This window comes from Dipodomys spectabilis, unplaced genomic scaffold (assembly GCF_019054845.1).
Source record: "Dipodomys spectabilis isolate Male_0828 unplaced genomic scaffold, ASM1905484v1 ptg000096l, whole genome shotgun sequence".
Taxonomy (NCBI): Eukaryota; Metazoa; Chordata; class Mammalia; order Rodentia; family Heteromyidae; genus Dipodomys; species Dipodomys spectabilis.
Window position 1 is genome coordinate 8,971,148 of NW_024870773.1, and position 13,548 is coordinate 8,984,695.

The 13,548-nt window shown below is 39.0% G+C and overlaps 1 protein-coding gene across 2 annotated transcripts in view; it reads left to right on the forward strand.

The window, feature by feature from the left end:
• The window catches only part of Arhgap21 (Rho GTPase activating protein 21), a 120,553-nt gene that overhangs the window by 76,446 nt on the left and 30,559 nt on the right, over positions 1–13,548 (forward strand). For both annotated transcript variants that reach the window (XM_042686075.1, XM_042686076.1), the window contains 2 exons: positions 1,166–1,220; positions 10,913–12,794. In XM_042686075.1, the coding sequence (XP_042542009.1) occupies positions 1,166–1,220; positions 10,913–12,794 (1,937 nt within the window). The remainder of the gene's footprint in view (positions 1–1,165; positions 1,221–10,912; positions 12,795–13,548) is intronic.

The following is a 13,548-nucleotide window of genomic DNA, read 5'->3' on the forward strand; positions in this document are numbered from 1 at the left end:
ACGTATTTCTTTACTTCTAAGACTAAGAGGAACTATTTCAAAAGTATATAAAGTTGCTTAAAATGTAAACATGCTAAATTTGAGAGAAGGTGAGGTGAAGGACATGAGTTCAGTCCCCAGAATTTCAATTTAAGGGTTCTTTGCTTAATTTATATTAATAAGTTTCAGATTTGATGAGCAGAGAATGTGGTAAGAATTTATAATTTGTAGCTTATGCCTGTAGTCCTATCTACTTGGGTTTGGAGATCAGGAGGATTGCAGTTTGAGGCAAGCCCAAGAGAAATTCCACAAGACTCATGTCAACCAATAAAAGCATTGCGGCCTGTGAACTCAGCTAACACAAGGAAGTCTAACTAGGAGGATAACAACCCTGATCAGCCCAGGCAAAAATCAAGACCCTACCTCCCCAATAACCATATCCCAGCCAAAAGGGAGGGATGAAGGTGTGGGTAAAGCGGCAAATCAGTTGCTTAGTAAGTACATAAATTTAGACCCCGTTACTCCCTCTCCCCAAAGTATTTGTTTTATGACTTGAAAATCAATAAATAATTGTGTAGTAATGTTACTAATGTTGTTCTAAGTTTTGTCCTAGGATTATTTTGTATAGGTAACATATTTTATATTTCTAAATTAACCACACACATTACAAAGAAGACTTGGCTAATCATTATTAGATGTGCAGACATATGATTGGTTGGATGCTCTCTTTTGTATATTGTTGTTGTTGTTACTGTTTATTGTAGGTTTAGGGGCTTCAACTCAAGGCCTGAGCACTGTTCCTGAGTTGTTGTTGTTGTTGTTTTTAAAGACTAGTGCTCTACCACTTTGACCTACAGCTCCACTTCTGGTTTTTAGGTGGTTATTTTAGAAAGAGTCTCATGGCCTGTTTGGGTTGACTTCAAACTGCATTCCTCAGATCTCAGCCTCCCAAGTAGTAGGATTACAGGTGTAAGCCATCAGCTCCTGGTTCTTTTGTATATTATTAACTTACCCATATAAAAGTGATTTCATTTTAGTGAGTTGTCTGATTTTCTAATAAAAAATACTGATTTAAGAACCAACTCTTAAACAGCTTAAAAATATTTGAGTTTTAACTATTTTTCCTTTAATCTTTCTTACATACTTTCATCTCCACTAAAAAAGTGTATTTATATTCCAATTTCAGTGATACCACATTGGAACTTAGTGTTATGCCAAAAGATGAAGACATTCTCCAAGTGGTAAGTTTTATTTAGTCCAATATGAATTATTTTATAGTCATAAAGTCATTTTGAGATGATAGTAGATTATATTTTTTTAAAGAGTCTTAGAGAAAATAATCTCCTGGCTCATTTAAAGTAGAATCTGGAATTCTCTACATTTTATAAAAGCAAACATGAAAGGACAGTTGTTTTATTTGCATTTGGGCTGGGGGCGGGGGGGAGGTAGCTCAGCTCTGTGCTTACCTGGCATACACAAGGCCATGGGTTCCTTTCCTAGCATTGCCAAATTATGACTGAGCGACAGGTTTTACTGACTCCACAGTGAATTTTCATATAAGATGAGTTTCCCAAGAGTTTGGCTGTTATATTATAAGTAGTCCTTTGATTCAAAAATGATGAAAGCTTAGAGTACAAGTGCCTATTTCTAGGAATTAAGAGTCTTTTTCTCTCTCTCCCTCCCCCCTTTCTATATAACGTGTGTGTGTGTGTGTGTGTGTGTGTGTGTGTGTGTGTGTGTGTGTGTGAGGATAGATGTTTTATATATATATGAAGATGGATGTTTTAGGAAAGCCATTGCCTAATTTTCTGATAAAAATTATTGTTTTAAATGAACAGATTTTAGGAAGTGGCACTGTAGCTCAAGTAGTAGAGCGCTAGCCTTGAGCTAAAGAGCTGAGGGATAGCGCTCAGGCCCAGAGTTCAAGCCCCATGACTGACCAAAAATAAATAAATAAATAACAGATTTTGTTAATGGTATGAATTTATTCCCTTAGAAGTAATATGCAGAATGAACAGTCTACAAGGAGAAAATACATTAGGGGAAATTAAGCCATATATGTGAAAACTTAAACATGAATAGTCTAAATTGATCTCCTGATTTTTAGAAAGAAATTTAATTGACTGCCTAACCCCCTCTTAAAATACAATTAAAAGTAAAAGAAAGCAGGTGATGAAAATATAAATGTCATTCAACAAAATACTTTTCTTCAATGGCCTTTGCAATTCAATGGGATAAAACAGACTAGCATTGACCACTAACAGATCTAGAAAATGTGGTCCACTGAAGGTTTTTGTTGTTTTAAATTAAGCGAATAATTGAGGTATTTCTTACTACTTATATGGCTAAAGTCATGAAAAAAAGAAACTGCATTTGAATTTAGCTCAATAAACATCCTAAGTAACCTGTATACATTTTTTTTGCAAGAAAGTCACTAAAGGGGAGCCTAATGATTCACCTTGTTAACAGACATGTGAAAAAGAAACTGAAATCCTTGGAGATTAACCTGGTATTTTCAAGGCATGTTGATTTTCCTTCAGCTAGGCTTATTTCTGATTAGTTATCTTAAATGGAGGGGCTCAGGAAGGACAGTGCCACGTTATGCAGGAATTTTCTTAGATATATAGAGAAGTAGTTAAGAGATATCTACCCTGGTAAGTCATTCTAGTGACCCAGTTACAAATGCAGCCATTGAAACCAGTGACTGAATCACTAGCCTGGAAAGGGCATTCTTCATTTCTTATCATCACAGAACACCGGAAGGTGATTGTATAAATGTCGTATTCATTGGTTGCTCCTTGGAATCTGAAGGCTTGAAGAGAGACTTGACTTGTAAAATTGTCCTCTGACCAGGACTATATTTTCCTTCTCACCAAGGTGAAGGCACTGGTTTGATGCCTTTATAAAGAAAAGTGTATATTGCATAGAATGGCCACATCACTGGATATCTAAGATCTAAACACCAAATTCTACTGTGGCCTGTTGCCTGACAGATGAGCAGTAAGCCACTTATTACATGGAAGAAATAGTCCTCTAATGATATGATGAGTGGAAAATTTGGTTAGTGTGTCTTGTTATAGTTATAGTAAATTTAGAATAAAGGGAAAAACCACACTATTCTCCTGTGTTGTCAATATCATTTAGTCAAAGATATTGACGTACAGATCTTGAAGACTATTCAGTTAAGGGTTGTGGTATATTAAAACATAAAATTCATTTTTAAAATATGTTGAATAAATAACGACCTTAGTGATAAAAAGAAAACTCCTTTTATACTTAGACTTAATTCACATTTTAATGTATCATGAGGAAATCAGAGGAGCATATATAAAACAATATGCACATTAGAGGATATGGCAGCTTTTCTGCCAAATCCAGTTTTTCACTGGATTTACCAGTGTCGTTTTCAGAGCCTTTATATAACACAAAGAGAATGAGAGGTTATTTTTTAAGCCACAAATAGAAATCCTGTGTCTCTAGCACAGATTCTAGAGCTAAAGTGTCCTTGAAGAGTACTTCAGAAGTTACTTAAGTGCTTATACTGGTCTTGTTTATGTAAGTTATTACTCATGCTTTTAAAGATAAATGTGTGTCTGTGAAGTTGGATATTCAGTATAAAGAGAAACAAGAAGTACACTCTTGTCACCACTCCAAAAATCATGTCCCTGTGGAAAGGCAGGACTGGGCCATGTGTGTGTAGAGGCTTCATCTCCTGAAGCCATGCTTGGACCAAATTGTTAGGAAGTGCTCAGCTCATCTTTAAAGGGTAGACATTTTAACTTGTCTTAAAACTTGTCATAAAGGCAGGTCTTTAATGAAAAAATTTATGGATGACAGCGATAACAATGTTGAAAGGCACAAATTAAGATTAAGAATTATTTATTACATTTTTAAATTAGAGGTAGTTGTAGAACTCCTGTGCTTAGCAGCCTCATTCATAATTTTTTGGGGGGGGGGATCTGGTCGTGGGGCCTAAACTCTGGACTTGGGCGCTGTCCCTCAGCTCTTCAGCTCAAGGCTAGCGCTCTACCACTTGAGCCACAGCACCACTTCCGACTTTTTTCTTTTTGCTTATGTGATGCTGAGGAATTGAACCCAGGGCCTCATGCATGCAAGGCACCTTCCCAACCCTCATTCTTAATTTTTATATTTATTTTGTGCCTGTACTAAGAGGTTGAACTCAGGGCCTTGGCACTATCCCTGATCTCTTTTGCTCAAGGTTATCATTCCACCATTTGAACTAGCTTCACTTTGGTGCAGTGTGTGTGTGTGTGTGTGTGTGTGTGTGTGTGTGTGTGTGTGTGTGTGTGTGTGTGTGTGTGTGTGTGTGTGTGTGTGTGTGTGTGTGTGTGTGTGTGTGTGTGTGTGTGTGTGTGTGTGTGTGTGTGTGTGTGTGTGTGTGTGTGTGTGTGTGTGTGTGTTGCCTAATTGGAGATGAAGAGTCTTACAGACTTTCATGCCTACTGCAGTCCTCAGAGCTGTCTCCTGAGTAAAAAGGATCACAGGTGTGAACCATCATTGCTCAGCTAGCTTAATTTTTTTTAGCCAACATAATTTACTCTTAGCAGTATGAATACTATTGTATTCTAGTCATCGGACTGTGTTTTGTAGTATTTTACACTATGGTGTCTTAGGTCCACAGTTGCAAAACAGTTTATCTGTTGAGTATTGTCGGGACATGAAGTAGCCATCACCTATCGCTCATATAAGCCCGGCTGCTCACTGCCTTAGTTGGTTCAGGTTGCTCTAATGAAATGCCTGAGACTGGATAGCATATAAACAACAAGAATTTCTTTCTGAAGGTTGGGAAACGAATTCCAGGCTCAGATACTGAGATTTGGAAGCTAGTCAGGGCATGTTTCCCCAGGGGTGGTGCCTTCCCACTGTGTCTTCACTGGGCATTTGGTGAGGGGCCTCTTTCATAAGAAAACTAACCCCATTCACGACCTGTTACCTCTGAAAGGCCCCAGGCCTAGCACTAAGGCTTTTGTGATAAGGTTTCCAAAAGTGACCAAGGGAAGGCACACAGTCAGACCACAGTACTGCCTGAAAGCCAAGCCCTCCTTGAATGAGTACTAGGAAAGCTTTTACGTTAGGCTTTTTATTCCTCAGTGTGTAATAAAAGCTGCTTTGTTAAGCTTGTGATTTAGTTAAATTTCTAGTTAATTCAGTTACATTTCTGGTTAATCAGTTCCAATAATTAGAGATTCCTGGGTATGCATTTTGTTGAGCCCCAGCATTTTGAGCCTGCCCTATGCAGTTGCGTGTTAACTATAGCAACTTTAAACAGCTTGTCTAGTACAGTAGGGAAGAGTGTTAGTACTTGAACTCAGATCCGAGACCAAAGCCCCAGCTCTAAACCAAAATGCCAGCCTACCATTGAGGGCAAATGAATATTAATGGTTTACTTTTGAGTCTCTCACGACTAGTTAACATCACTGCTATTGCTCTTACTTGTTATGTTCTGTTTGCCAATCTTGATGTGTGATATGTTGAAAACTGTAGCTTAATTTAAGTTATTCTTTAGGCCTGTTAGGATTACTTTATTAATTAAAACAAATTATTTTGGTAGTACTGGTTTGAACTCTTAAGGGCCTTGTGCTTAAACAATAATCCATTTAAAATGAAGTACACACTTATCAAGTATAAATTAAAATGGTCCTATCAAATTAAGGAAGCAAGGGTAGGAATTCCAGAGGTTTTTTTTTTTTTTTTCCATGTTTTCCAATTTAGTGGCAGTTATTCTTTTCTAAAATATGACTTGAATGAATTGTAAGAATAGTTCATGTTGGGGCTGGGAAGTTGGCTCAGTGGTAGAGCACTTGCCTTGCATGCCTGAGGCCCTGGGTTCGATTCCTCAGCACCACATAAGCAAAAAGAAAAAAGCCGGAAGTGGCGCTGTGGCTCAAGTGGTAGAGCTCTAGCCTTGAGCTGAAGAGCTAAGGGACAACGCCCAGGCTCAGAGTTCAGGCCCACAACCGGACCCCCCCCCCCAAAAAAAAAAAAAGAATACTTCATGTTTGTTGACATTTTTCAAATACTATAGACAAATATATAAAAAGTGCCAGTCTCTCCCCATGCCTCCCATCCCCTTTTCCCATTCTCCCACCAGCAAGGTCAGTGCATATTCCACTGTTCAGGTATGTAGATATTTTTGCTTTTTGTATGAGGAATGACATTAAATTAACAAGTTAGCCTGTTAAATATGAACTAGCTTCTTTGTTCTGTGGGGCATTTTATTCTGCATTGTTTGTTTGCTTGTTTAATCACTAATAGTATAGATAATGGTAATTATGACTTTGACTTAACTACTAGAAACCAAACTGAAAGGTTAATTAGCATTATTTACTGTAAGACATCGTACCTATCCTTAAGATCCAGACTATTAATAGTAAAGCTTGTTTGATTTGCCTTTTATAAGGTGAAAAATTCTGTAATCCATTTTTCTTTATTTTACCTCTTGTTTTTGTTTTTTGTTTTTTTTTTTGGGGGGGGGGGGTCCAGTCGTGGGGCCTGAACTCTGGGCCTGGGCGATGTCCCTCAGCTCTTCAGCTCAAGGCTAGCACTCTACCACTTGAGCCACAGTGCCACTTCTGGCTTTTTTCTTTTTGCTTATGTGGTGCTGAGGAATTGAACACAGGGCCTCATGCATGCAAGGCAAGCGCTCTACCACTGAGCCACCTTCCCAGCCCCTACCTCTTGTTTTTGCTTAAGAGCTTGTTAGCTGTAATAGGCAGAGTAGGATTCATGCCAATATTAAGATAGCTTTTAAACTGTTGTAAGATATAAAACTTTAGGGGCTGGGAAGGTGACTCAGTGGTAGAGTGCTTGCCTTGCATGCTTGAGGGCCCCAGGTTCAATTCCTCAGCACCACATAAGCAGAAAAAGCTGGAAGTGGCGTTGTGGCTCAAGTGGTAGAGTGCTAACCCTGAGCTGAAGAACTGAGGGACAGTGCCCAGGCCCAGAGTTCAGGCCCACGACTGACAAAAAAGAAAAAAAAAGATATAAAACTTTAAAAGGAGTTTAAGAAATACTGTGGAGTGATGTGAAAAAAGCTAAATGAGAGCAATTAAACAATTGCAATTTTTTTTGCCATTTTTTATTTTGGAAAAACAGTATTGTCTGTATCTGTCAGAAACCACCTGTGTAGGTTGTAAAGCATTCATTTGATCCTAAAACCAAAATAGAAATGATTAATAGTTAACTATGCAATTCGGATTGACATTGGTTTAAAACATTTCTAGTTCATGACCATTTCAGATAAACTTGACTAATACTGGATGGTTTTGACATGTTTATATAAGAATGAGAATATAATCCCTGTAAGAGGTATTTTGTGCCACTTCATTGGTGCCCACTCACCAGTCAAAGATTCCCCAGTAGAAAGTCAAAAACATTGGCATGTCAGACCATTACAACTCAGTGGAAGATTTGGTACCTGGTAAGCAAGTGTAGTAGAGAAAACCAACACAGTCACAGCCAAGAGTGAGTTACAGAACTTTCAGCTCCATTCACAGAATATAAAATCATCTGTCTGCACTTGATATTCATCTGAGAGAGCTACATATTCTGACCCATTCCAGGGGATACACCCCATGCTAGCCAAGCCCCTGTGAAGTCATGTCGTTGAAGGTGTAGGAGTTTAATGCACAACTGGTTTCCTAGGAAACACCATTAAGTATCAGAAGAAAAATCATTTCTTAAAGTGCTTACTATTGATTCCTGACTTTACCTCCCAGAATGTGCCTTGAACCACACCTCTCAAAACCTCCCATATATACATGTTCCCGACTTACCCACAGGTGTGTCCGTGTCCTCCAAGTGGTACATAACAAATCACAGTGACTGTGGAGGCACTGATATTTCACTCTGGCTGGCAGATAGACATAGTATCGGTTCCAAATTTTATAAGAATGAGTCACATTTTAATAAGAAAGTAAATTGATAGAAATAAAGTTATCTTGTTTAGTGGTTAATGTGCTAAAAATATGTGAGGATCTCAGTAATACTCTTGAATGATTTTCTTTTTTCTTTTTTGCTGGTTCTGGAGCTTGAACTCAGAGCCTAGGGGATGTTTCAAGGCTAGTGCTCTACTACTTGAGCCACAGCTCCACTTCCAGCTTTTTTGTGTGATTAATTGAAGATAAGAGTCTCATGGACTTTTCTGCCCAGGCTGGCTTCTAACAATGATCCTCATATCTCAGCCTCCTGGGTAGTGAGGATTATAGGTGTGAGCCACCAGTCAGTGAATTCATTTTTTATTGTCTCAATTATAGTTCAAATGAGACTGTAGTTCTAGGTGTTAGCATGTCTACTTAGACAGTCTCATGTGTATGAATTTTAAAGCCCCTTGTCAAAACTTAACTCAGAAGTGGGCATCTGTGACTATAATATTCAGAATTGCTATGTAGGAATTCTTAGAGATAATCTGATGCATATAATAAAATTTTAAGCAATTAATAGTTCCAGCCACATACTTCCATTGTTAAGAGATAAGTCTTCCCCAAATTTGAACAAAGAAGTTATTCTTAAATTGTTCATTCTAGAATAGCATTTCCCAGACACTTTTTTTTAATGTGTGGAGGAAAAAATAGGCTTCATGGCAAATGTTTGTATTTGTCTTCAGGTTTCCCAGTGTTCAAAAATATAACAGAGGTTTTTCAGAAGTCCAGAAGCTGGACAGCTTTCCCTCTCTCACCAGCTGTAGGGATCTGCCCTCCTTTTCAGTTGGTGCATAACAAGATCTCCCGACCCCCTGCAGGAAATACTGCACAGGCAGTGCAGACAGGCTCCTGAAACAGAAGAGCAGCCGTGTGGCTCTAATGAGCACAAAAAAGCCAGGCTTGTTAGGTTCGTGCACATATCCAACATGCAAAGTACATGTTCTGCTTGACTATTTATTTATACTGTTTATACTGTAAAAATATTACTATATGCACGTCTAATTTCTGACTGCCTTCTAGTCCAGGTTCTAAGAGTCCAGGAAGTCATATTTTATGTACATTCAGTAGTTATTTCATAAACTAATAAAGCAGTATAAAAAAGACGGTGTTACAAAATCAGAATTTGTGCGTGAAATCTATTTAACAAAATGGTTTTCCCTTCCACCCCCAAGCCCCAAATCATAGAGTAAAAGCGGCTGCCGTCAGCTGACAGCTTGTGGTTGTGCTCTGATTTACCGGGGAGGGAGGAGGTTGTACTATTTTAAATGCATAACAGAGCACTCATGTCGTCATGTGCAAGCAGAGATGGAAGCAGCTCAGGGGAAATGAGAGACATCAGTGTTGCTTGTGAGGAAGGGAAGCTTTGTAACGCGTTACCAGACAGCAGTGAGCTGCAAAAAAAAATAATCTGTCAGGCATGCGTGTCACCACATGTATTTTTGCTTTCAAGAGTCACAAGCAAATAAAGTAAGAACTAGATAAAAAAGCCTGGGGAAAAGTGGTTTAGAGGGATACTGAAGTTATTCTTTATGCTTCACTGCCCTTTACCTCTCTTGGTACCTTCCAGAGAAATCAGTGTAGATGTATTTTTAGCTGGCTGTTTCTAGCATCAATATGACAACATGATTCTGTCTTTATATCAGTAAGCAGCTTTCTACTGTGTTTCCCTATTTTCTGCTAGCTACAGTTTACAAAGGATGTCACAGCACTGGTAAGAAACGCTTAGTAGCCATTTCCTTGCTTTTTAAGTCATGTGTTGTAGAGATTTTTAACGAGCTGATTTATTAAAATTGTAAGTTTGCTTAAAAAAATCCCTCCATAGTCTTAATCTTACTAATTTGCAGAGAATGTTTGTGATAATATTGTTTACGTTGTTTCTTAACCTTTACATTTGGTTTTCTTTTGTCTCCTGGAAATAAATGATGGGTGTCAAAGCATAGTATTTATCTGCATCTGCAATTTTTTGAAAGTATCACGCTTTCCTCTCCCTTTCCCTAGAACTTTGCTCCTCTTATGTTTGTGGCTGCACTTGGGCTTTGCAAGCTGTGTATGCAAAGACAGGATGTGATGAGAGTGTTGAATTAAGCTTGTTTTGATAGGGAAGATATGTTTCCACACCTGACTGTCTGAGATGCTAAATGTGGTCTTGTGTTGCATCCATAAGCTCTGTTTTGTGCAGTCTCTGTAATTAATTAGTTGTTCTTAAATTTTAAGAAATATTATTAGATAATTTCATAAATAGTTGACAAAAATTGAGCTGCATGCCTGCCTGTTAATAATAGAAATCTCATCTAATAAGAGACCAGATAGATTTGTACATTATTGTTGTTGCATTAGCTTAAAAGAAAAAAAGTATATTTTGCATTCTGTAAGACAGATTACCCTTTTTATCTGTTTGTGCCTTTAATGTTTATGTGCTTAATTAAAAGCATGTTCTTTTATTTTAAATATTAAAACATTTAGCATGGCTAGTAAGAGTTTGATTTGTGAAAAATGAATTATTATTGGGAGATCTGTAATGATTAATGGACAGTATACTTCAATAAATTTTTATTATAGTATTAGTACTTCAAAATGTATTTGGTTAAGATTTTTACCTTCTCTGGCAGAAGAGTCTTCTTTTGCAGGGATTTATTAGGCAGCCATTTAACCTGTCGACTCCTGAAAAATTGAGAAGCTTGAATGAGGAGAATTTTAGAAGCAACATGGCTATATCTAATTGGTTGGGGGAATGTTGATATGTCTTACACCTTTTGAAAAAGTAAATGATTAAAATCTATATATTTGTTGCAAATTCTATTTGATTTATTTGATTTCTATGACACTAGTTTTTTTAATTTTTAAATTTTCTTTGTGAAGTACTCTGTTGTGTTTGAGTGCATGCTGCAGAATCATTCAGGAACACCTAGGGCTTAGTAATAAAATGTTATACTACAAACACAGAAAATTTAGTGAATTTCAAGTGACTCTTTTCTCTTATTTCCATACAGGCATATTCTCAAGATGCCTACCTAAAAGGCAATGAAGCCTACAGTGGCAATGCCCGTAACATACCTGAGCCTCCACCAGTTTGCTACCCCTGGCTGCCATCTGCCCCTCCAGCCATGGCACAACCAGTTGAAGTATCTCCTCCAGACTCATCAGTGAGCAAACAGCAAACCAATACACCAGTCCTGACACAACCTGGCAGGGCCTATAGAATGGAAATACAAGTGCCTCCATCACCAACAGATGTTGCAAAATCAAACACAGCAGTGTGTGTTTGCAACGAAAGTATAAGGACTGTCATTGTGCCTTCTGAGAAGGCTGTAGACTTGTTATCCAATAGAAACAACCATACAGGTCCTTCCCATAGAACTGAAGAAGTGAGGTATGGCGTAACTGAGCAGACCTCCTTAAAATCAGCATCCAGGACCACATCACCATCATCAATTCCTACTGCCCATCTGATTCATCAGACTTCAGGCTCCAGAGCATTGGAACCTTCTGGGATGTTACTTAAATCTGGACATTCGGAAGGACTGTCAGGCAGTAGATCTCAAATGGTGGACTCTCCTTCTGTACCTGTCAATCATTATTCCCCAAACTCCCATCAGCACATAGACTGGAAAAACTATAAGACTTACAAAGAGTATATTGATAACAGACGATTGCACATAGGCTGTCGGACAATTCAGGAAAGATTGGATAGTTTAAGAGCAGCATCTCAGAGCACGACAGATTACAACCAGGTGGTCCCAACCCGCACTACTTTGCAGGTACGACGTCGAAGCACCTCTCACGATCGAGTGCCCCAGTCTGTTCAGATCAGGCAGCGCAGCGTGTCCCAGGAGAGACTGGAGGACTCGGTGCTGATGAAGTATTGTCCAAGAAGTGCATCTCAAGGCGCTCTGACATCCTCATCTGTTAGTTTTAGTAACCACAGAACTCGTTCCTGGGATTACATTGAGGGCCAGGGTGAAGCCTTAGAAAATGTCAATTCAGAAAGTCAAACACCTGATTCCAATGGAGAGCGGAAACAGACTTACAATTGGAGTGGGTTTACTGAACAGGACGATAGACGGGGTATTTATGAAAGACCCAGGCAGCAAGAAATTCATAAATCTTTCCGAGGTTCGAATTTGACAGTGGCTCCAAGCATTGTTAATTCTGACAATAGGAGAGTGAGTGGTAGAGGAGTCGGCTCCGTGTCACAGTTTAGAAAGATTCCACCAGATCTAAAACCACTGCAATCCAACAGGAATTTTCAAACTACCAGTGGAATGTCACTCGCTCGGGGTATTTCACAAGACAGATCACCTCTCATGAAAGTCCGAAGTAATTCTCTGAAAGCGCCTTCTACCCATGTCTCCAAGCTTTCATTCAGCCAGAACTCACTGGTTTCTATCAAAGACCAAAGACCAGTAAACCACTTGCATCAGAACAGTGTGCTGGGTCAGCAGACGTGGTTCAGAACTGAAAGCACCCCCAATCACCAAGTGGAGACAGGGAAATCCCTCTGTGTGTCTGGAGCTTCTGCAAAGCCTGGTCCTCAGATGAAGGAGCACTTGGGTACTTCAGACTTAGAATTATCTGTCAGTCAAAGAAATGACGATTTAAATTTACAAGAGGTTGAGGGTCAGCCCTCAAATGCTTTAGATAATAAAGAGCCTGTCATCCTAAGAGAAAAGCCTCCCTCCGGTCGCCAAACACCACAGCCTTTAAGACATCAGTCTTACATCTTGGCAGTAAATGACCAGGAGACCGGGTCAGACACCACCTGTTGGTTGCCAAATGATGCTCGCAGAGAGGTCCATATAAAAAGGATGGAGGAGAGGAAGGCCTCAAGTACCAGTCCTCCTGGTGATTCCTTGGCTTCTATCCCATTTATAGGTGAGCTCATTTAGAGTCCTTGACTAATAGGTGAACTGAAAAATCTTTCAGAAAGCCAGGCCCCAGTGGCTTACCCCTATAATCCTAGCTACTCAGGAGGCTGAGATCTGAGGATTGTGGTTCAAAGACAGTCTGGCTTTGAAAACCAGAAGTGGAGCTGTGGCTCAAAGTGACAGAGTGCTAGTCTTGAGAAAAAGAGCTCAGGGACATCACCCAGGCCCTGAGTTTAAGCCCCACACCCTATCAAAAGAAAAGAAATCTTTTCAGAAAAGTAGAAGGTCTTGTTCTGCAAGCTCAGCTATCTTACATTGCCGTTTTTAGACACTTATTCTCAATTTTACATGTCGAACTTTAACCAAACCCATTAGCTTTTTATCCTCCTTAAAATTATTTTTGGTTTCTAATTTCCTTTTTAAAAGAAAAAACTTGGTATAGCTAATACCCATTTTTTTATGTTTTAATTTTGATAAAACTTTCCCACTGTGTAGGGCTAAGAGACTCAGCAAACAAATCCTACCTAGTTGATACACCTGATTCAAGAACAAAATAGAACTGCTGTGGTAATTAGTAACCAACCTTTCATTTAAAACAGTGCCTTTCACTTTCTTTTGTCCTTCCAAGACAAGGTTTCAGTGCATAACCCAGACTAGCCTTGAGCTGGCAATCTTCCTGTCTGTTTCTCTGAGTGCTGGGACTACAGATGTGTACAACCATGCCTAGCTAGTGTTCTATACTTTCTAAGTTGAGTTTTTGG